Source organism: Lepidochelys kempii, chromosome 24 (genome assembly GCF_965140265.1).
Source record: "Lepidochelys kempii isolate rLepKem1 chromosome 24, rLepKem1.hap2, whole genome shotgun sequence".
Lineage (NCBI taxonomy): Eukaryota > Metazoa > Chordata > Testudines > Cheloniidae > Lepidochelys > Lepidochelys kempii.
Genome location: NC_133279.1, coordinates 12,210,825 through 12,231,488, shown reverse-complemented (window position 1 = coordinate 12,231,488; position 20,664 = coordinate 12,210,825). Strand labels below are relative to the sequence as shown.

The window sequence follows — 20,664 nt, the reverse complement described above, 5'->3', positions numbered from 1 at the left end:
AAAGAAAGAATCAAAATCACTGTCTGCTGGTGTAAGGGCCTTCTCTTACTGTGACAGTCTGAGGCCCTGTTCTTAGGCTAAGGCCTTTGGCTAAGCAGCAGAGGCAGCCATAAGCTGGGAAGCGAACGGTCACATCCTCACATTCCAACCTAGTCACATTGAAATAAGGTGCTATTGGGCTGTTAGGCACTATCAGGACAGGATTGTATCCCTATCACCTCCAGAGAAAGGGAAGTGCCTAGAAAATGTAAAAGGAAACTTAGTTTGATAGCATCCTGTCTGGCAAGAACTCACTTATCAATAGCTGGGATGTGAAATCCTCACTTCTGTATTGTTTTGTCATTATAGTTCCCACTTTGCTGTTGTTTGTCTGTATAATCTCTGTCTGGTTCTGTGATTGTTCCTGTCTGCTGTATAATTAATTTTGCTGGGTGTAAACTAATTGAGGTGGTGGGATATAATTGGTTACATAATCATGTTACAATATGTTAGGATTGGTTAGTTAAATTTCAGGAAAATGATTGGTTAAGGTATAGCTAAGCAGAACTCAAGTTTTACTATATAATCTGTAGTCAATGAGGAAGTGACTGGGGTGGGGGTGGGGGTGGGCATGTGGGTGTGTGAGATGGGAACAGGGAATGGGGGTAAGAAAATTGGAATCATGTTTTGCTAAAGGGGGAGATGGGAACAGGGAATGGGGGTAAGAAAATTGGAATCATGTTTTGCTAAAGGGGGAAATGGGAACAGGGAATGGGAGTAAGGAAGTTGGAATCATGTTTGGCTAAGGGTAGGAATGGGAACAGGGACACAGGTGTAAGGCTCTGTGGTGTCAGAGCTGGGAAGGAGGATACTAAGGAAGGAAACTGGAATCATGCTTGCTGGAAGTTCACCCCAATAAACATCAAATTGTTTGCACCTTTGGACTTCGGGTATTGTTGCTCTCTGTTCATGCGAGAAGGACCAGGGAAGTAAGTGGGTGAAGGAATAAGCCTCCTAACACTAAATGTGCAGCAGTGGCCAAAAGTAAACCAAATGTTGGGAACCATTAGGAAAGGGACAGAGAGCAAGACAGAAAATGTCATAATGCCACTATATAAATCTATGGTACCCCCACATCTTGAATACTGCACGCAGATCAGGTCATCCCATCTCAGAAAAGACATATTGGAATAGGAAAAATTACAGAAAAGGGCAACTAAAATGATGAGGAATATTGAACAGCTTCCATATGAGGAGAGATTAATAAGACTAAGACTTTTCAGCTCGGATAAGAGACGACTAAGGGGGAATATGATAGAGATCTATAAAATCTTGACTGGTACAGAGAAAGTGACAAGGAAATGTTTTTTACGCCTCATAACACAAGAACCAGCGGTCATCCAATGAAATTAATAGGCAAAAGAAAAGGAAGTATTTCTTCACACAATGCACAGTCAACCTGTGGAACTCCTCACCCAGGGATGTTGTGAAGGCTAAGACTATAACAGGATTCAAAAAAGAATTAGGTAAGTTCATGGAGGATAGGTCCATCAATGGCTGTTAGCCAGGATGGTCAGGGCTGCAACACCATGCTTTGAGTGTCCGAAGCCTCTGTTTGCCAGAAGCTGGGAATGGGCGACAGGGGAAGGATCACTTGATGAGTCCCTGTTCTGTTCATTCCCTCTGGGGCACCTGACATTGGTCACTGTCAGAAAACAGGATACTGGGCTAGATGGACCATTGGTCTGATCCAGTATGGCTGTTCTTATGTTCTTATGTACACCTATGCCTGCCTCCAGGGGCCCACCTCGGTTCTCACTGCCCTTTAGGCAGCATTTAAATCTGTGTCTTATCCGACCCCCTCTCCCCCCTTCCCAGCAGACTCGGATGCCCCCAGCGCCCAGGCCGCTCCGCAGCTCGCTCCCAGGGCTGCTGGAAGGGGGCTTTTCCTGGGCACTTGCTCTCTTTCTTTGCCCTGGACAGCGCTGGAGCTGTGACTTCCCTGGGCTCTTCTTCCTGCAGTGACCGGGATGGAACTTTGCATCTTTCAGATGCAGATTGCAGCAGCTTCAGTGCTGAGTGCAGGGGCCAGAGTGCAGCGAGCTGATCCTGGGGACTCTGGCAGCCTCTGCCCTGCCTCCCCCCATGCCATGCACCCACCCCACATGGAGCACTGCTGCACAGAGCCTGGTATCTCCTGGGACACCTGCCCCCAGAGCCTGGGATTTCCCCGCTCCAGGGGATACACACGCTACAGTCTGGGATCCGCTGGACACAGAGGAGTGTGGGAATGGCTAGGAGGGGTGCATTCTCTGCCTTTCTGAGCTGGGCTGCCCCCTAGCCTGGATGCTGCCTATATCTCAGCAAAGGAAGCTGTTGTTAGCTGAGTGGATTCTTTTCCATTGGGCTGCAGTCACCCTTGCCTGTTTGTCCATCACCGTATCTTCGAGGCTTAAAAACACTTCAATGGGCAATTCTACCCTGTTCCTGCCCCCACAGTGTGAGATGGCACCTTGCCATAGCTGGATGAGCTCCATATCCACTACCTGCTTGAAGATTTTTAGGGCATAGACCCATGGGGCGTCAGCCTGCCATGAGATGCCAAGGATTCTTGAAGTGTCCTGGGTCGTGACTGAGGGTGACTTCTGGGAGTATGTTCCTTGCAGCACGTGGAGCCTGGAGAAGAGGAATGGGGCACTGGTGTAAGTTTTGGGGGGGCATACGTGTAGAATTGAAGCTCTGCTCCCCCGATCTCCCTTCTCTCTTTCTGTTTCTTGTAGCCTCCTTACCTTCTACCCTGTCCCCTCCATGTTGTATCACATGTCCCTGCACTGTCTTGGAGCAGTGCTGTCTGCTGTCTGTGCACATGGCATCTGGAGCCTGCTGTGCTAGGTGTTCCCTGTCCAAAGAGGTGCTGCAGGGGAAGGGAAGTGGGGGCCTAGGAAGGTAGATGGGGCTTTGTCAGTGTCCTGGGATCTGTATTTCAGGGGATGCTACCTGTGTCTTTGTGCCAATGTTGTCAGTTGGTGGGAGCTTCTTCTGACTGAGACTATTGTTTGGCCTGGCCACCAGAGCTTGTGGGGGTCTTCCTTGCACCCCACCCAGGTTGCTGATTTCTGTGAATTCCATTCTTAGACCTTGTCTGCACTGGCAGCAGCATGTAGGATATGGGTAGCTACATGCCACAGTGAAAGGCAGGCTGAATCCACACTCAGAGTATCATAGAATATGAGGGTTGGAAGGGACCTCAGGAGGCCATCTAGTCCAACCCCCTGCTCAAGCAGAACCAATCCCCAACTAAATCAACCCAGCCAGGGCTTTGTCAAGCCTGACGTTAAAAACCTCAAAGGATGAAGATCCCACCACCTCCCTAGGTAACCCATTCCAGTGCTTCACCACCCTCCTAGTGAAATAGTGTTTCCTAATATCCAACCTAGACCTGCCCCCCTGCAACTTGAGACCATTGCTTCTTGTCACTCCAGTGTGTAGCTACATGCAGCAGTGACAGGCCCCAGCAAGAAGGAGGCAATGGGGAAAGGCTCCAGCGGTGGACAGGCAGTGGACACTATGCTGTTAAAAATAGAATAATAGAATCATAGAATCATAGAATATCAGGGTTGGAAGGGACCCCTGAAGGTCATCTAGTCCAACCCCCTGCTCGAAGCAGGACCAATTCCCAGTTAAATCATCCCAGCCAGGGCTTTGTCAAGCCTGACCTTAAAAACCTCTAAGGAAGGAGATTCTACCACCTCCCTAGGTAACTCATTCCAGTGTTTCACCACCCTCTTAGTGAAAAAGTTTTTCCTAATATCCAATCTAAACCTCCCCCACTGCAACTTGAGACCATTACTCCTCGTTCTGTCATCTGCTACCATTGAGAACAGTCTAGAGCCATCCTCTTTGGAACCCCCTTTCAGGTAGTTGAAAGCAGCTATCAAATCCCTCCTCATTCTTCTCTTCTGCAGGCTAAACAATCCCAGCTCCCTCAGCCTCTCCTCATAAGTCATGTGTTCTAGACCCTTAATCATTTTTGTTGCCCTTCGCTGGACTCTCTCCAATTTATCCACATCCTTCTTGTAGTGTGGGGCCCAAAACTGGACACAGTACTCCAGATGAGGCCTCACCAATGTCAAATAGAGGGGAATGATCACGTCCCTCGATCTGCTCACTATGCCCCTACTTATACATCCCAAAATGCCATTGGCCTTCTTGGCAACAAGGGCACACTGCTGACTCATATCCAGCTTCTAGTCCACTGTCACCCCTAGGTCCTTTTCCGCAGAACTGCTGCCTAGCCATTCGGTCCCTAGTCTGTAGCGGTGCATTGGATTCTTCCATCCTAAGTGCAGGACCCTGCACTTATCCTTATTGAACCTCATCAGATTTCTTTTGGCCCAATCCTCCAATTTGTCTAGGTCTGTTGCGGTTCAGTGATGAGACAGAACACAGCTTTATGCAAGCAAACAGGCTGGTCAGCGGAGATGGGCTGTTCTGCCCCCCCTGCCTTCCACCTTCTCCTTTTATTATATTTCTCCCCCTAAGCATTACACACTGCTACACAAAGGAATGTATGACGTTGATTCATATGCTTAGTTACCATCCTCTATCTACTACAATCCTGGTTCTCAGGCCTTGAGCCCAGGCTAAAGAAACCTCCCACAGTTGCTGTCCAAACAATCAAGTTCTCAGGGTTCATATCTAGCCCTTGTCCTTGGATAGAGCAATGTGTGCATTGCTCCTAGGAAACAGTCAGGGTGTGCCCCGCCTGCTTCCAGGTGGAATAGCTAGACATTAACCCTTCATCTCCCCTTTTTTTGTTTATTGATAGTTGGCCATCTCATGGTAGCCGCCAATTTGTTTTGTCATGCTATTTAACTCCCAGACAGACAAGGACATAACCTGGGGAGCTTTCCAGGGCAAAAATTTTACAAAGTCTTAACAAGGAAGGAATACATTGTACACAGCAGCAACAAAAAAAATAAGCCCAATGATTACAAACACAAAATAACCAAAAGCTTAACATCTGCAATATAATCATCTAAAAGGGGTACACTTCTTTTACTACAATTGTGACCAGCAAAAGGCAATATAAGTATCATTCTACTAAGACAGCAAAGGGTGCCATCACTTAAATTTGCAGGAATATAATTAAAGGTGCATGAACCACAAGTAAAAACCCATCCTGATGGTAGGATGATATGGCCATAATTATATGAAACATTAACAGCATGGGAACAATTTAAAAGGGATTGAGAAATTTTTTGACAGCCCAAGGGCACCTTTGCACTAGTGCAGTTAACTACACGCGCACAGGTGACATTGTGAGCCCCGGCCGGGTACGGTGTGTGGAGGGATATAGCCGTGCGAGGCAGAGTATAGTTGGCCGGGCCCCAATTAGCCATGCTAGAGTACTGGGAGGAAAGATTAGCATAAGCAGAGAACAGTGTCTTATTCTCCATCTCTTCAGGGTGATGACATACTGGAATAAGGCATGTACCTAACAAATCTCCGGCTGCTACAGAATTAGATAAACAAAAGTGGGTAACATTTGCTATCGAAGCCAATCTTTCCCATATGTTATATGTCATTCGGGCTTGTAACGGGGGAGGCGCTTCCGAGCCAACCCCTACAGGAAATAGCAGGCACAAAAGGCACACAATCATCACAGAATTAGCAGTGATTTGGGCGAGAATCGCCACAAACAAAGTCTTGGGAGTTTCTGGCTGCTGATCTGCTGCCAGTTTTCGTTGAGCCGTGGCGACCAATGCTTTTACTGCTCCCCATGTCACGGGCTGGCTTGGGACGCTACGCCTCCTCCGTTTCCGTCCCGCCGTTGTCGACTCGGGGGGCAACGCCGTCTCCTCCAAGGTCAGCTGAAACTCTGGTATGGGATTCGACAGCCCCTGGTGCCATGCCATGTTGTTTAAGTGCCGGTCGCACACACCGGGCTGGAACCCACAACGGTCCTGCAGGGAGAGACACAGCAGCATATCCCCGACCCCAAGTGATTAGAGGTGCTGGGCCCAGCCACTGTGGATCGGGCAGCTGACGGTAAAAGACACGCGGTCTTTCCAGTACCTCAGATTTGTGAAAATGCCGATCCGCAGGGGTCTGCTGATCTGCATTCAGTGTTAAATTATTTAAAGTAAACAAGAGGATATGCATTTGTTGTTGAATGTCTCCTAAGGTTCGGAGACGCAGCTCCCCTTGTTTTAATTGTTTATCTAGCAAGGTTTTGAGTGTGCGATTGGCACGTTCAACAATGGCTTGGCCCGTGGAATTATAAGGGATTCCGTGTTTAAGACGGACGTCCCAGCGGGCACAAAAGGTGGAGAGGGCTGCAGAGCAGTAGGCTGGGGCATTATCTGTTTTAATTTTGCAAGGGCGACCCATAACAGAAAAGCAGGCCAGCAAATGGTGAATAACTTTGTTAGTGGCTTCCCCACGTTGTGGGGTTGCCCAAAGGAAGCCTGAATAAGTATCAACGGAAACATGTAAAAATGAATAGGGGCGGAATTGTGGCACATGAGTAACATCCATTTGCCACAGCTGATTTGCTGCGGTACCTTGGGGGTTAACGGCATAAGAGAAAGTAGGAGCAGCAGCAGCACAGTGGGGGCAGGAACGAACAATGGAACGTGCATGATCAGCAGGAATGTGAAACTGCCGGGCCAAAACAGAGGCAGACTGATGAAAAAAGGCATGGCTTTCAATGGGGTCAGAAAAAAGGGAATTTACCTGACCACGCAACGCGCGATCGGCGCGTGCATTGCCCTCAGTGAGTGGCCCAGGCAGAGGGGTATGACTGCGAATATGAGCAACAAAGTAAGGGAAATGACGAGTGGCAAGAAGATGCTGTAAAGACAAAAACAGGTGAAGGAGGTCTGCATCAACCTGAGGGGTAATAAGGGCAAGGGGTAAATGATCAATTACCTGATAAACATAATGGGTATCCACAATTAAATTAAAGGGACAATCAGCAAAAAGTTGAAAGGCCAAAATAACAGCAGCTAATTCTAAGGGCAAAGGGGGATGGTAAAAAAACAATCTTTTAAATCTAACACACAAAGTTGATCGGTTTGAGGAATTAAATTTGGATTTGGCAAGTCAAATTGCAAGGGGCCCATGGGTTGGATGCGTTTATTTATTTCCCTTAAATCATGTAACAGCCGCCAAGCACCTGAGACCAGGGACTAGTGGAGCTCTCCAGTCGCTGTGCTTGCAAATGCTGCTGCACAAGTGAATGAAGCGCTTTTAGCTTTTCTAGAGGGAGGGGCCACTGGTCAATCCATACGGGCTCTAAGGATTGCCATACCAAGGGTAAGGCAGAGGGCACGGTGGGTGAGGGAGGGTTTTGGGCCATCAGATGTTAATATCGTGGGTGGTGTCTAACTTTGTAAGTAAATCACGGCCCCAGATATTGAGGTGGACAGGGAGCACAAAAGGGCGGATTGTAGCAAGGGCACGGCCTCCTGGTTTAGAGACCGTGACCCAAGACAAACTTTGGCGCCCGGGTTTGCTACCCCCAATCCCCCACAACTCTTTAGAAGGAACCGTAGGCCAACTAACCGGCCACTCCAGATCACGAATCACTGTAACGTCAGCTCCAGTGTCCACCAGCCCTGTAAAAGGAACATCATTTAAGAGAAGTGTTAACTGAGGTTTCGAGGGGCGGACTGACATTGTCAGAGCAACAAGTGGAGAAGACGCGCTGTGAGACGGCGAGTGAGACAATGTCGATCCAAAGCCGCCTCCGCCCCGAGTTCGATCCTCGGCAGCTGGCACCTGATAGGGGACTAAAATCAATTGTGCAATTGACCGTCCACGCGGGAGCGACTGTGGAAGATGAGTCCATACCTGAACCTTAATAATGCCAGTGTAATCAGCATCAATGACCCCTGGAATGACAAAAAAGCCCTGTTTCCCAGCATGTGAGCGAGGGAGAACAAGACCTACAAAGCCGGCAGGGAGAGGTCCCGTCACCTGTGTAGGTATGGCACAGACCTCCCCTGGCAGCTGAAAGTCAGTGTCCTCCTGCATGATCAAATCAAGCCCTGCACTTCCAGCAGTCGCTGCCCTCATAGAGTCTACGGATTCCAAGGCAGAGGAGCGATTGCCTGAGTAGGAAACACCCCTGTTTGGCCCTGGGTTTGGGGGGGACCCGTCGCGCGGTTTCCCGACCCGCTACGACACTGATTAGCCCAGTGATAACCTTTCCCACACTTGGGGCACTTCTTTGAGGGTTGGGCTGGTGCCTTAGATGAGCGGCACTCCCGCTGAAAATGACCCTCCTTACCACAGCGGTAACAGCGCTTCCCCTCCTTCCCAGTTTTTCTGAGGGCGGCAGCCAGAACTCCAGCCTTGTGGGCTTGTGTGCCAATGTTCTGGCACGCCCGCAGCATGTCTGAGAGCTCTAAAATACCAGAGGCTTGTGCTGCCTGGAGAGCACGGCGGCAATCCTCATTTGCATTTTCAACTGCCAATTTTAACAGGAGCTCGTGAGCTGCCTCAGCGTTATCCACCTGTCGGAGGATAGCCTCCTGCAATCTGTTGGTAAAATCCAAAAAGGACTCTAAGGCACCCTGACGGATACTGACAAAGCTTTTGGTAGGCTTGCCTGAATCCGGGACCTTCTTGAAAGCATGCTGGGCACAGGTGGAAATAATGGGGAAGACGGCCTGAGGGAGTTGAGACTGCATCTCAATAGTAGCAAACGGGCCCTCCCCTGCCAAATGCTCATAAATGATACCGCGCTCTCTATGTACCTGAGCTTGGCGTTCTGCCATCTGCCGATACTCACTAAGCCAAATAACATACTGACTGGGTGACAACATCATGCGCAGCAGCGTTTTCCAATCCTCAGGGATTAGGGAGTACCCAGTACCCATCCCTTCAATGAGACCACGCACAAAGGTGCTAGTCAGGCCAAATTCACGAATTGCTTTCTTTACCTCTCTAACCACCGAGTATGGCAGAGTGGTCCAGGTGCCCACGGGGTTGCCCTGGTCATCATTCTGCCAGGTCACCGGGCAAACGGAGACCAGATCAGCCAGCTCCTCTGCTGTAAGATCTGATCGAGCTTTCGCTGCGTGAACCATGTGTTGCACCAGCGAAAGCTTCTGAGCAGATGCAGATGACCCTCCGGGGGGCCCCACGGCGGGAGGGTGATCACACACCGGCTCCGGTGGGGAAGGCCAGGGAGGCGGTGGTAATAGAGGCACTGGGGGCGAAGCAGGGGGAGGGATGGCTGCAGGAGTGGACGGGGGTGGCAGGATCGGCAGCTCCTCTGTTGGTGCTGGAGAGGGCCTTTCCGAGGCGACACGCTGTGTCGCATCGCCAGGAGGGGGGATGGCTGCAGGGGCGGACGGGGGCGGCGAGAGCACCAGCCTCGCGAGGGAGGGTCTGTCCGAGGCGACACGCTGTACCACGTCACGGCAGAGGTGCCAGGCATGTAAAGCCTGCACGGGCGCCCGAGGCTCTTCGTGCAATGTCTGGCCCAATCGCTCCCAGTCTGCTAGCTTAAGGCTTCCAGCTTCAGGATACCATGGGCACTTGGCACGCACCTCCTGTAGCAGGAGAGTGAGTTCTCGAGCCGGGCAGTCATGCTGAGCCTTACGCAGCAAATACTGCAGCTCATTGCGGTGTTGCACTTGCAAAGCAGAGAGGGAGCTTCCCATACTTACCACAATGAAAAATACTCACCGGGATCCACGAAGTGGATGAGTGACGCGTCTGAAACCCTTGCCGGGCGAGGTGAGTGCTGAGGGCCCCACGTTTGGGCGCCAGTTGTTGCGGTTCAGTGATGAGACAGAACACAGCTTTATGCAAGCAAACAGGCTGGTCAGCGGAGATGGGCTGTTCTGCCCCCCCGCCTTCCACCTTCTCCTTTTATTATATTTCTCCCCCTAAGCATTACACACTGCTACACAAAGGAATGTATGACGTTGATTCATATGCTTAGTTACCATCCTCTATCTACTACAATCCTGGTTCTCAGGCCTTGAGCCCAGGCTAAAGAAACCTCCCACAGTTGCTGTCCAAACAATCAAGTTCTCAGGGTTCATATCTAGCCCTTGTCCTTGGATAGAGCAATGTGTGCATTGCTCCTAGGAAACAGTCAGGGTGTGACCCGCCTGCTTCCAGGTGGAATAGCTAGACATTAACCCTTCATAGGTCCTTCTGTATCCTATCCCTCCCCTCCAGCGTATCTACCACTCCTCCCAGTTTAGTATCATCCGCAAATTTGCTGAGAGTGCAATCCACACCATCCTCCAGATCATTTATGAAGATATTGAACAAAACTGGCCCCAGGACCGACCCTTGGGGCACTCCACTTGATACCGGCTGCCAACTAGACATGGAGCCATTGATCACTACCCGTTGAGCCCGACAATCTAGCCAGCTTTCTACCCACCTTATAGTGCATTCATCCAGCCCATACTTCCTTAACTTGCTGACAAGAATACTGTGGGAGACCGTGTCAAAAGCTTTGCTAAAGTCAAGAAACAATACATCCACTGCTTTCCCTTCATCCACAGAACCAGTAATCTCATCATAAAAGGCGATTAGATTAGTCAGGCATGACCTTCCCTTGGTGAATCCATGCTGGCTGTTCCTGATCACTTTGCTCTTATGCAAGTGCATCAGGATTGATTCTTTGAGGACCTGCTCCATGATTTTTCCAGGGACTGAGGTGAGGCTGACTGGCCTGTAGTTCCTAGGATCCTCCTTCTTCCCTTTTTTAAAGATTGGCACTACATTAGCCTTTTTCCAGTCATCCGGGACTTCCCCGGTTCGCCACGAGTTTTCAAAGATAATGGCCAATGGCTCTGCAATCACAGCCGCCAATTCCTTCAGCACTCTCGGATGCAACTCGTCCGGCCCCATGGACTTGTGCACGTCCAGCTTTTCTAAATAGTCCCTAACCACCTCTATCTCCACAGAGGGCTGGCCATCTCTTCCCCATTTTGTGTTGCCCAGTGCAGCAGTCTGGGAGCTGACCTTGTTAGTGAAGACAGAGGCAAAAAAAGCATTGAGTACATTAGCTTTTTCCACATCCTCTGTCACTAGGTTGCCTCCCTCATTTAGTAAGGGGCCCACACTTTCCTTGGCTTTCTTCTTGTTGCCAACATACCTGAAGAAACCCTTCTTGTTACTCTTGACATCTCTTGCTAGCTGCAGCTCCAGGTGCGATTTGGCCCTCCTGATATCATTCCTACATGCCCGAGCAATATTTTTATACTCTTCCCTGGTCATATGTCCAACCTTCCACTTCTTGTAAGCTTCTTTTTTATGTTTAAGATCCGCTAGGATTTCACTATTAATCCAAGCTGGTCGCCTGCCATATTTACTCTTCTTTCGACTCATCGGGATGGTTTGTCCCTGTAACCTCAACAGGGATTCCTTGAAATACAGCCAGCTCTTCTGGACTCCTTTCCCCTTCAAGTTAGTCCCCCAGGGGATCCTGGCCATCCGTTCCCTGAGGGAGTCGAAGTCTGCTTTCCTGAAGTCCAGGGTCCGTATCCTGCTGCTTACCTTTCTTCCCTGCGTCAGGATCCTGAACTCAACCAACTCATGGTCACTGCCTCCCAGATTCCCATCCACTTTTGCTTCCCCCACTAATTCTACCTGGTTTGTGAGCAGCAGGTCAAGAAAAGCGCCCCCCCTAGTTGGCTCCTCTAGCACTTGCGCCAGGAAATTGTCCCCTACGCTTTCCAAAAACTTCCTGGATTGTCTATGCACCGCTGTATTGCTCTCCCAGCAGATATCAGGAAAATTAAAGTCACCCATGAGAATCAGGGCATGTGATCTAGTAGCTTCCGTGAGCTGCCGCAATAAAGCCTCATCTACCTCATCCCCCTGGTCTGGTGGTCTATAGCAGACTCCCACCACTACATCACTCTTGTTGCACACACTTCTAAACTTAATCCAGAGACACTCAGGTTTTTCTACAGTTTCGTACCGGAGCTCTGAGCAGTCATACTGCTCCCTTACATACAGTGCTACTCCCCCACCTTTTCTGCCCTGCCTGTCCTTCCTGAACAGTTTATAACCATCCATGACAGTACTCCAGTCATGTGAGTTATCCCACCAAGTCTCTGTTATTCCAATCACGTCATAGTTCCTTGACATCACCAGGACCTCCAGTTCTCCCTGCTTGTTTCCAAGGCTTTGTGCATTCGTATATAAGCACTTGAGCAGCCAGTGTAGACCTTGGAGAACAGTTTAGAACTTTGTTACATTAGGCTCTGTGGGGAAATGACCAAAGGAAGGATTTGGAATAGAAAACTAGTTGAAAATAGCATGAGAATAAACTAGACAATTCAGCTTTGTCCTCTGCACTGAACAGATACAGGTTTGGGGTGGATCAGAGGGAAAACTGATGTCAATTTATGGTATTTAAACTTCATTTATAAATATAAAATTGAACAAAACCTGAAAGCCACTAAGATGCCTTCTGAATCTAAGCACGCTGTGCAAGCTCTCCCCCACTTCCCAGCACAGAGGAGAGTTCTGCCCTTTGTGCCTGTTAGTTTTACTTTCATCTTCCTGTATACTTCTCGGAGAGAGGCAAAAGGGGTCGACAGTACCAGTCTGCAGGGAAGGAGGACCACATGCCCCAGGGGCAGATGCGTGGGGCCATATTATAGAAGGAGAATTAAGGAATGACTTGGTTATTTTAGCAGTTTGTGATCTTTAACGCGATGGAATGAAAACTGGAAGGTGAGGTTTCTGTCTGAAGTTGCAACTGAACGCACAATCTGCACTTCCCTCTGTGCAATGACGATGTACTTCAGCTGAGGTTTTGGAAGGAGAATCCCAGGGGTATTTCAAACAGAAACATGTTTTAAGGAAAGGAGCATTTAGTGGAGGTGTCTAACAGTGAAGAAAGTGAGACACTAAGAGGTTTTGTTATTCATGTGCCCTGCAGTTTTTTTCTTTCATTTTCTCATTAGTTCTGCATTTTAAACCTTATTTTCCTCTGCATTTCCCTTTCCTTTTCTTGGCACTTTGCTTTGGGAAGATCTGTTTTTTCTGTTTAACTTGTAAATAGTGTTTAATCAGTAATTGAATTTCTGCGGGTATGTTTTGCATGTCTGTCTGTGTTCTGTGTTCACGTGTGTGTTTGACATGGATGATGCTTCTGTGATTTGCCAGAGAGGAGACTGGTTTGTTGAAGCCGAGCAGGTCCATGAGACCAAGGGCAGATCAGATCAGATCTTCTAGGGCCAGGGAGCAAAGTGGGTTTAAGGGACCTACTTAGATTCTCTTTAGTAGAGCTGGCCAGAAAACAGAATTTCTGTCCTGTGGAAAATGGGAAGGTTTTGGAAGTATTTCATCCCAATTCAGGACAAAGAATAGAACCTCACATTTTTTGTGGGAGAGAAATTAAAAAAAAATCTGTTTTGGGAGAATGAAAATGTTTTTTTTTTGTCTTGTTGGCAAAGTGACAGACTGACCATATCTTGCAATATCTTGAACTAACTTTATGGAATTCACATAAACTCTATTGACTTAAGTTAAACCTTTTTGAATTAGGGTTAATACCTTCAGGTACATTGTGGATGTGTTGTTGTGGCAATGTATGTACCTTCTCTAGGGAACCTTCTCCATTATCAGCTTTTGAAGCCTGCCCTTCTCCAGAGAGAGAGAGACGCATATACTGGTTCAAACTGGATTCTCCAGAGACCAACAGACAAAGAAAAGACTTTTGAATGAAGAGACAGAGCGTAAAATGACTCTGGGCTTTCTTCCTGATCCAGCAAATGGACAGGACACCTGGTCCACGGAGGGTCCCAATCCTTAGCGTAGGCTCGGGAGAACTTGGCCTACTGAGGCCTCATAAGACAGACAGTGAAGAATGACAGCTTGTTCTGAGCTGAAGCTCTGATGAACTTGTAGCCACAAGGAAGCCCCCGTGACTGTACAAGGAGCTGCTCCCCGATGCCAAACCCCCATGCATCTGGACCCCCCCATACCCAACACTCCTGCTGAGCCTCACTCCCCCACACCCAGAACACCCCCACTTAGCCCCCTGCACCCAAACCCTGCACCTGGACCACCCTAACGAGCCCCCTGCACCCAGACTCTCCTGCTTAGCCCCAACCACAATCAACTGGACCACCCTGCAGACTCCCATTCCCCCTGCACCTGGAACCCCCTCAAGAAGCCCCTTTGTATCCAGATTCCACCCACACCAGGCCACCCACACCTAAATTGCCCCACACAGAATCCTCTCACCCCACACCTGGATCCCCCCATATTAAGCCCCTCAACACTTGGATCCTGTTAGGTTGAGCCTGCCTACCCATACCTGTATCAGGGTCAGAGCTACATGTGCATGCAAGACTCTGTCCCTCTTGCTCGCAATATTGGTATGCTTGGCACAGAGAGGCAGGGCCCCTGGGCGTTTCTGTGGCAGGTCCGCCCTTGTGCTGTGTCAGGGTTGGGTGCAGCCTCACTGCTTAGTCCATGTCCCAGGGAATGGGGGCTAGTAGTAATACCTCAATAGTACTCATCATCATGCATTTTTTGACAGGTTTCCACGCTCCGTTTGGGGCGTTTGTCCTGCCTTCCCACCCCGTTTCTGTTGGCGCCGAAGTTTGGCATTAAAAACTATAAAAACAGGATTAAAAAAGAAATTTACTAAGCACATTATAAAAAAGCATTAAACAATATTAAAAACCTGTTGAGTAAGCACAGGGACAAATGCTGGCTAAAAAACCATTAAAAGCTATAAAAAGGAAATTTAGGAAGCACATGATAAAAAAGTGAATTGAAAAGCATTCAGTATCAGGGTAGATTAAAAGAAAGAACAAAGGAAAGATAGAGAGCACATGGTTAATCAAAAAGAGAGAGAGATTTTTTACCTTGCCTGTCTTTCTGTAAAATGAGGCAGCTGCACAGTTTAGAAACTTTCAGATTTGTTATTCCCGCCTTTGGATTGGGCCAATCAGAGGTTGTTTTACAACGGCATTATAGAGCTTATTTTTCTGAACCAATTTTATAGGCCCAAGGGTGCCCCCCCTTAACTGCTTTATGCTTATCTAAAGAAACAGACCCCCAGCATTTTACCCACCATGTAGTTTTTTAGAAGGGGGTTTTCATAAAAGTTAAAACCATAAGCTTTTAGTAACAAACAATTTAAAAATTTTTTTTCTAGGTTTTAGGCTAGCACTGGTTATTTTTTTAGTAAGCCCAATATAAAACAACAGGCTTTTGCAGCTGATAGCTGTGATTAGAAAGAAGAAGTTTGCTTTTTTACCTGCTTCAAAAAAACAAATACAAGTTAGTTACATTAAGTTTTGTAATGGAATAAAGCTTTGCTTTATATTGACTTGAAAAGACACAGCCCTTTATTTACAGGGGTGTTTCAATAAAATAGAGCAGGCAGAATTACCCCAGGTTTCTAGTAACAGACAGTTTATATTTCTCTTATTTTGTTAATCCCTGGATCAGAGAGAAGAAGTTTGTTTCTTTTGTCATTTTTTAACAAAGGGAAGTGAAAGTCTTGTAAAGGAATAAACCCTTGAAAAGATACACTCCTTTATTTAGTCCCAGAGGCATAAGTGTTTTAATAAAAGGTAAGCCTGCAGAAACAGTTCAGGAATTAAAAACACAAAAAAGTTTTAGACTAACATGGTCAGTAAGAACAATGTGAAAAAAGAAGCCATTGTGATCAGAAATAAGAAAGCCCAAGGCCTGCTTTTAAAACAAAATAATACCAAAGACTTGTACTAAAAAGAACAGTAACTTTAACTGTAAATAAGCTTACTATATTAAAAAAAAGCTTTATAATCATTAAAGCTAAAGTATGTAGCCCAGAATTCCTGCCCTCTTTTTTTTTAGAGGCCACTTGCTCTGCTCTTATCCGAACAAACTGGACCCTGTAACAAAAGGTGACCAGCACACACTATAAACAATTTAAAAATGTGTATATTTGTAAAGTAATGCCTAAAATCCCCTCTTTTCTAACTTATTAAATAAACACTTTAAAAGAAAAACCCACCTAAAGACACAACCCTTTACTTACAGGGGTGTTTCAATAAAAAAGCATCCCAGAGCCTAAACCCTGACTAAGAAAAAGTTTTTCCCCAATGTTTTAGCGAGAACAACTTGAAACAGCCTTCTGAAGGTAGTGGATTAGAAAAGAAGAAGACCCCTTTGAAGAACAAGGCTATCTGAAGACACATTTCTTTATATGCCCCCCTTTGGAACAGGTGTTTCAATAAAATGTGAGTTTGCAGAAACAACCCAGGGTTAAAAACACAGAAATCCTGTTTATAAAAGCAATGTATAGTGATAAAAATGTTTTCCCACTCTGTTTTAGATGAGCACTGGTCATTTTTTAGTAAGGACAGTTTGAAACAGCATGCTTTTGCAGCTGTTAGCAAAAACAGCCTCTGTAAACCGGTGGATCAGAGAGAAGGCGGCTGCTTCTTCGCCTGCTTTTTAACAAATACAAGTGAAAGTTCTATTCAGTTTTGTAAAGGAATAAACACTTTAAAAGACAAACCTATATGAAGACAGAGCCCTTTATTTAACATTTTTACATGTTTTGTTTCAATTAAAAAAAAAAGAGATGCAGAAAGCACCCCAGAGTGAAAGCCATTGAACCTTCGTAAGAGTGAGTTTCTATTCCCCTTATTCTGTAACCCAGTGGATTAGAGAGAAGTTTATTTTCCTCCCCCCTTTTTAACATATCCATGCAAAAGTAATATTAAGCTTTTATTTTCTTAGGACTTTTAGATTGAAGTATGAATTTTTCTGTTGCATTATTAGAATGTCTTGGTTTTTAAATGTTTGCAACCATGTGCTGAGATACAGAGACAAGCTCCTGTGTTTGTTTTGGGTCCATAGATTTTATTAAACTAATACAGCACAGGCTGAAGCTGTATTAGTTTCTCTACATTTTAAAAACAGATAAGCCTAATTAGGCTAGCCAGTGGTCCATGCACTATAGTCTGCCTTAGCAAGGCTCTGGGGTCACTCCTTCAGTTTGCTTGGTTTTTTACTCAGACTTTTTTCCTAACTTTTTAAACGCTGTTAAAGTTTTAACAAATGGTGAGGCTGCATTGAAAGATACTTTGTGAAAGTTATAACAAGTATTTTATTCCACTTACTGATTGTAAAAGACAAAAACAGTCGCTTTGTGACTGCATGAAACTTAGAGATAGCCTATCTGAAGATGACCCCCCCTTTTTTCCCCCTTCTTCTTTTTTATTGTTTTTTATAACCTAAACCGAGGACAAACAAATTTTAAAAAAAGCCACAGAGATCAGACCATGGGGGTAAAAAAGCTGTCCTGAGTTTTAGGGGGCATGTTGATAACTCTTTTAGTGAAATGGTTTTGTAGGCAGCCATTTTGTGTTAGTTGTTATGCTTTAGCATGGGCAAGCGTTTGTCATTCGGAAGCACTTTTCCACTTTATGAGGTATTACCTTCTTCCTGCAGTGGGACAGTCAGGGTTTGGACGTTTCAATTTTCCTGAGGAAAAACCATTTTTTCCCCCAACAAAATTGAATTTTTCCTCCAGAAAATTTTGATTTTGTGAAAAGATCATTTTCCTTTGGAAAATCATTCTGACCGACAGTTCCCAGCCAGCTCTGATCTGTATGGGCTGCCTGTCCAGCTAGCCAGTCTCCTGTAGCGTGTCTGAGAAAGAGTTGGGAAGATGGCAGGCAGGATGGTATGGGCTGGGGAACAGGATTCCTTCTCTCCCCCTCTATGAAGGTGTTGGGGGGCAGGCTAGGTGGTCACCCTCAGAGGTGATATGAGCGGGAATGCCCAATCTCCCCGCACAAGAAACTCCAAGGGTGAGTTCTTAGAGGTGGGAGGTGTTATTGGTGAGGGGATATGAGGAAAATGGGGGATGGATCATAGGGACAGGTGGGTGTTTGACATGATGGCTGGATGTTTGTGCTGGGAGAATAGGCCTCATTTGCTATGAGGCAAGAGGGGCCGTTCCCCCCCCCGACCTTGGTTTGGCCCCCCTACTTTTCCTGAGTCTATATGCTTTATGCCCTCACCCAACTTCTCAAAGATATAATATAATCACATGTACTGTTCTGTATGCTGACACACCTTTGTCCCCTCCAGAACTGTTCTGAAATGACATCACTGTAGCATTTCCCTATGCCGAGGGGAGCACGTAGGTACTCCACCTCTGTGAGAGGCAGTAGCTATGTTGACGGGAGAACGTAGCTCCCTTGGCACAAGCGCTGTCTACACAGGGAGTTAGGTCAGTATAATGATGTCTCTCAGGGGGGTGGATGTTCTACCAATGTCAGTTTATAGTTGAGACCTGGTGTTAGAGAAAAAAACCTGGTCATGATTTCTTTGAGCCCTGTAAACAAGCAAAAAAGGGCATGAGTCCAATTTTTATAATCCTTTTAAGACTGTTTTTGAATATCATATAACTGCTTACAGGTATATGAATGGTACAGATTGAAAAGGATTGTGCAGCCTTGTACAAGAGGGGATGGAGAACTGAGGGATTACACCAAGCAAAGGAACATTTAAGCTTAATTTCCTGAGAAGTCTATTCAATTGTGAGTAATTTTCTAGTGGAAGTGCTGGGAGCCCATCACAATTTAGTCTGGAGAGAGCACAGTGAGGGACAAGTCTGCTTTGGATCTCCAGCTTCTGAGATTTTTTAGAAGAGGTTTTAATTATATGAAGGCAGGAGGTATTAAAAATCTGTGCCCACCGCATCCCACTCATGACGTGAGCTGGAGATCCTCTCCCCTGCTGTCTGCCTGGTTAATCCCTCAGGCCTCAATAAGGTCTCCTTGTCCAATCTCACTGTATTCTTCAGCAATATGAATGAATACCTCAAGGAGCTGTCTGCACTTCGCAGGGGGCCAGGACACAGGACTGTAGTAAATAGGTACATAAGAGATAACTGGCAATAGTTCTTTGTTCAGGGCAGTAATCAGCAGTCTAATGTATTTCCTGTTGCCACATGAACTTGGCTGAGTTCCCAGCTCTACAGTTTAGAAAGGCCTAGTACACCCTAGTAGGGCCCCACCCTCTGAAACATGGAGTTGATTTTGTCCAAAGGTGTGTAGAGCGGAGATAACAGATCTCAGAAGGGGTGAATCTTACTAGCAGCATTGAAAGAATATAATCTGGCCCCTTCTTACTCCACATCACTACCCTGTGCAGTCTTTACACTGCATCTTCTACTCACTTCCTCAGCTCAAATTAGTGCAGTCCCATGATTTCTCTCTTAACACTCCTTTCCCCCTGCCCTCCAAACTTGCTTACAATCCAACTTACAATCCAAACTTGCTAGGACTTCCCTTTCATCCCTCTTCACTTGTGCACAACTTTCCCTAACTATCCCCACACGTGGCTTGATTCTGACCTTGCACCATCCACAACACCCTATGGCCCACCCCGCTTCCTGAGCCTGCCGTGTCCTCGTTAACCCTAACATACCAAGGCATCACTCCTCCATGTCCTGATCCTTTTCTGATCTTGCTACCTCATCTTGCCCCATGGGGTTGATCTCCATGACTCCTGACCCACTTGCACCTGCTGGCCCTATACTGACCTTGCTTATCTCTAGGCCTTGCCCCAGGTTTGATTCTATACATAGACTTTTGTTACCTCCCTAAACTCCTCAGTACATCACAAAGGATTACAAGGGTGTGTGTCTCGTGAGCAATGATGGAGAGAAAGTAAAAGTCCCTTCTCTATTGATTATGTTGTTCATGTGCAGCACTGCGCTTTGTTTGACGAACATCAGGGGTAGGTGTGTATGTGTTTTGAGGGGGGGAGGATGTTTACATCATTGACTTGTACAATATGAAAAATGCCAGACATTGGAGAGAAGGCTTCCAGTGTTGCTGTATCTGTGTTGGCCCCAGGGTACTAGAGAAACAAGGTGGGTGAGGTCACATCATTGACTGAACCAGCGTTTTTTTTCTTTCGTTCTTGACCATGGTGTTATAACCTTTTCATATGTGTACGTGCGCCCTATGCACGCCATACGTGTACACATGCCCCCTATACACGCCATACGTGTACACGTGTCCTATGCACGCCATACATGTACACACGCCCTATGCACGCCATACGTGTACACATGCCCCCTATACACGCCATACATGTACACACGCCCTATGCACGCCATACGTGTACACATGCCCCTATACACGCCATATGTGTACACGTGTCCTATGCACGCCATACATGTACACACGCCCTATGCACGCCATACGTGTACACATGCCCCCTATACACGCCATACGTGTACATGCCCCCTATGCACGCCCTACGTGTACACGCGCCCTATGCACACCGTACATGTACACGCGCCCTATGCACATTGTATGTGTACATGCGCCCTATGCACGCCATACGTGTACATGCACCCTATGCACGCCATACGTGTATATGTGCCCTATACATGTCATACGTGTATACATGCCCTATACACGTCATACATGTACACACGTCCTATGCACGCCATACGTGTACAAGCGCCCTATGCACGCCATACGTGCACATGTGCCCTATGCATGTCATACATGTAGACGTGCCCTATACACGTCATACATGTATACGTGCCCTATACGCCCTTTACTGAATCACTTCTGTTTCTGACTGAGTCACCCACTGGAAGCAGGAGGATACTGATATGTGATAGAAATTCCCATGGATCTCAGGTAAAGGTCT

At 46.9% G+C, this 20,664-nt stretch overlaps 1 protein-coding gene across 1 annotated transcript; it reads right to left on the bottom strand.

The window, feature by feature from the left end:
• Positions 1–4,502: 4,502 nt before the first annotated feature.
• On the bottom strand, positions 4,503–9,775 carry LOC140902735 (uncharacterized). Its single transcript, XM_073323116.1, has 4 exons — positions 9,682–9,775; positions 7,549–7,601; positions 6,718–6,834; positions 4,503–5,945 (listed from the first exon to the last, which is right to left on the bottom strand). Exon 4 carries the CDS (start codon positions 5,895–5,897, stop codon positions 4,971–4,973), a length of 927 nt encoding a protein of 308 aa, XP_073179217.1. The 5' UTR covers positions 5,898–5,945; positions 6,718–6,834; positions 7,549–7,601; positions 9,682–9,775; the 3' UTR covers positions 4,503–4,970.
• Positions 9,776–20,664: the final 10,889 nt, after the last annotated feature.

Coding starts and splice junctions, on each gene's coding strand:
- LOC140902735 (XM_073323116.1), bottom strand. CDS start 5,897: ATGGCATGGCACCAGGGGCTGTCGAATCCCATACCAGAGTTTCAGCTG.